Below are 3,096 nucleotides of genomic sequence, written 5' to 3'. Positions count from 1 at the left end.
AGCAGGGACATCTTCAACTAGGTCAGGTTGCTCAGAGCCCTGTCCAAGGTGGCCTTGAAGGTTTCCAAGGACTGGGCACCTATCACCTCTTCAGGCAACCTGTTTCAGTGTTTCACCACCTTCATCATCAAAAGTTTCTTCCTTAGTTCTAGTCTAAATCTACCCTCTTGTAGTTTAAAACCATTACTTCTTGTCCTATTGCAACAGGCCCTGCTAAAAACTTTGTCCCATCTTTCTTATAATCCCTCTAAGTATTGAAAAACTGCAATAAGGTCTTCCCAGAGCCTTCTCTGGGCTGAACAACCCCAACTCTCTCAGCCTGTCTTCATAGGAGAGGTGCTCCATCCCTCTGATCATTTTTGTAGCCCTCCTCTGACCTGCTCCAACAGGTCTATGTCCTTCTATGTTGGGGGCCCCAGAACTAAACACAGCACTGCAGGTGGGGTCTCACCAGAATGGAGTAGAGGGGCTGAATCACCTCCCTTGACCTGCTGGAGGTGCATCACAAAACTGCTGAGCAAGCACAGCAAGCCTGATGCTTTCCAAAAACACTGGGCTTGTGGCACACATGCTAAAAGTTATATTTACGTACACTTGCATCTGGGGCATTCTAGACCATAATACTGCAACCTTGGAATTACAGCTGAAGAGATCCTGCTCCCCTGCCACTCTTTGCAGCATACCTTATCAGATGGCTCTTCATTTTCACAAGGTCTTATCATACAAAGCCGTGTCTGCTTCACCATCTCACACTGTTGATTTCTGTTGGTAACACGGGTGGAAAAGCCCATTCCACAGCTTTTGGAACAAGCACTCCATTCTGTTGTCTGCTCGATACAATTGGCACTTGAATCTGACACATCGATCCCAAGTGTGGCCTCTTGTCTGTACGCTGGAGAGAAAACCCCACAGAACCTTAGTATAAGAAAAACTCCAGTGAAAACCCAGTATCTAACTGAGCTCTACTACATCTGGGAAGAAACACGCGAGACAAAAAAAAAGGTCCAAACTCCATGCTTTTGCCAGGATTTAGGATGTTTAAAAGCTGCCTTTTTAGGAGCCTGGATGGCAGCTTCCTACATCTAAAAATAACAGAAAAGTGCATATCAGTGTAATCATCAAAGCATTCAGCTTCAGTTCACTCAAGTCCACATCTGGAAGAATTATTGCCAATTTTTTTTACCAATTTAGAACTCTAATAACTCTTCACTCCTCACTTTTCCCAATGGAAATACATCACATACCTGTTCTAAAGCTACGTCATGAAAATATTTACATTAGATATGATTTGAGAGAGGCTGAATGATTTATCTAAACTAATAAACAGCATGGAAGTAAAGTCCTTTACTCCCAGAGTCACAAAGTCACCCAATCTTATCAATTATTGATATATTATAGCCAGGGTGGAGGTGGGGAGGGAGGAAAGAAGTAATTTCCAGCAGTTATTACAGCTACTAGCCATAGCCAACTCTGAGCATTGTCCTGCCCTTATGGCAGTGTTGAGCTGTATTATGCAAATATTGTTAACTGTACAATTTGGTTCAGTGGTTATCGCAAGAGTAAACAGAATGAGGTAACATGACTGAGCTGTTAGCCACAGCTCTTACCATTAAGCTCCTCTACAACAGCATTTTTGCCTTTTGTATGGTAAAGCTCAAAAAAAGGTGGCCTCCCAAAAGGGATGGCCATTGCTAGAAAGAATGCAGACAATCTATATGTAGTCATTTTACAGATTAGCCTGTCACTGTCAAACAAATCAAAGAACAGGAAAAACAGTAGAAAGGTGGCAAGCTTTTTCTTTAAGCCTTATGTGCCTTACAATTGAACCTTCATAGCACTCCAACAAGTTACTAGAGTATTTCTTCCTGGATCCTTCCTTGTTTTTCAAATCGATCAACTAAGTTTCAACATAACTAACTGCTTAAGTCCACAAAAAGCAGTGACTGGAAGAGAATTCAGTGCTCTCAACTCTCAGTAAAAGTAGGTTATGAAAATTCATGTTGAACTAATAGTTTAATTTAAAGGGGATGTTGACTTAATTCAGTAAGAAAATAGGGGGAAAATATTATGTAGCTTTATTTTTGAATTACAAAAGCCATTTATGAGTTCTGCATTTTCAAATGGGATTTTTTTTTTTTTTCGGATCCACTCACTGTGTAATCAATGCTTCTCCAGGCACTTCATAATGCTTTTGAGGACAACAATAATGACAAGAGTTCTAGCACAGACAGGCAGAAATTTGTTGGCATTTTAGCTACCATGCTGGCCACTTGTAATAGCTGGGAAATTTAAGGGGAAAAAAAATGTCTTGTAGACTAAGCTGTTAGAATAATAGTTATCATGCAACATACTCTTTCAGAGCAGCTAGCAAGACTGTAGCTTTGATCTGTGGGGGAAAATAATGTTTGGAGAATTATGAGCTTGCCACTGTTTTATTCCACTCACTGAACTACCCTGTACCAGATAAACAACAATTTCAGAACTGGGAACTAACTCAAGTTAACTACCTTTTAAAACTGCTATGCACATTCATCCTCTGAGTATCTTTCCCTTTACCCGTCGAGCTCTGCCTTTAGTCATAACCACTGTATACTCACTAGTGACTCTAGATGATAAAAATGAGCAGAAAAAACCGACCTCACAAAACAATGTGTCTTAAAATGTGGCAACCCCATGACTATTTCCAGTATGATATCACCTCCTCCTCACAACGACTGCAGTAATTAGTTTTAGTTTCCTCACCAGCCATCGCAAAACCTCCCAAAATCACTTCATCTTTAGGGTCACAGATCCACTTCTCACAGCACTCTCCAGGGACTTCGATTTTTCTGGGGAAAGGACAGTCGGGGCCGGGGAGCAGCAGGTCCAGGTTGCAGCGGGGCAGGCAGCCGATCTGTCCGTCTCGGCAGGTGCACTGGTACTTGCAGCTGGGCTGGAACGTCTCCCCGTTGCGATAAATCATCCCGTCAAACACGCAGTTGTCTCCCTCCAGCACTGGTGAGAAACGCGAATGCATTTCGCTGAGCCCGAGGGCACTCGGCGCCCGCCCCGCGCCTCCCGAAGCACCGCGGCGGCCGTCCCGCAGCGCCCGAGCGG

The 3,096-nt window shown here is 43.2% G+C and overlaps 1 protein-coding gene across 1 annotated transcript; it reads right to left on the bottom strand.

The window, feature by feature from the left end:
* Nucleotides 1–569: 569 nt before the first annotated feature.
* Nucleotides 570–3,057, bottom strand: LOC113477207 (protein NOV-like). Its single transcript, XM_026843412.1, has 2 exons — nt 2,743–3,057; nt 570–892 (listed from the first exon to the last, which is right to left on the bottom strand). Exons 1-2 carry the CDS (start codon nt 3,014–3,016, stop codon nt 585–587), a joined length of 582 nt encoding a protein of 193 aa, XP_026699213.1. The 5' UTR covers nt 3,017–3,057; the 3' UTR covers nt 570–584.
* Nucleotides 3,058–3,096: the final 39 nt, after the last annotated feature.

This window comes from Athene cunicularia (assembly GCF_003259725.1).
Source record: "Athene cunicularia isolate RWA chromosome 2 unlocalized genomic scaffold, athCun1 chr2_part1, whole genome shotgun sequence".
Taxonomy (NCBI): Eukaryota; Metazoa; Chordata; class Aves; order Strigiformes; family Strigidae; genus Athene; species Athene cunicularia.
This window is presented reverse-complemented; position numbering and strand designations above follow the sequence as displayed.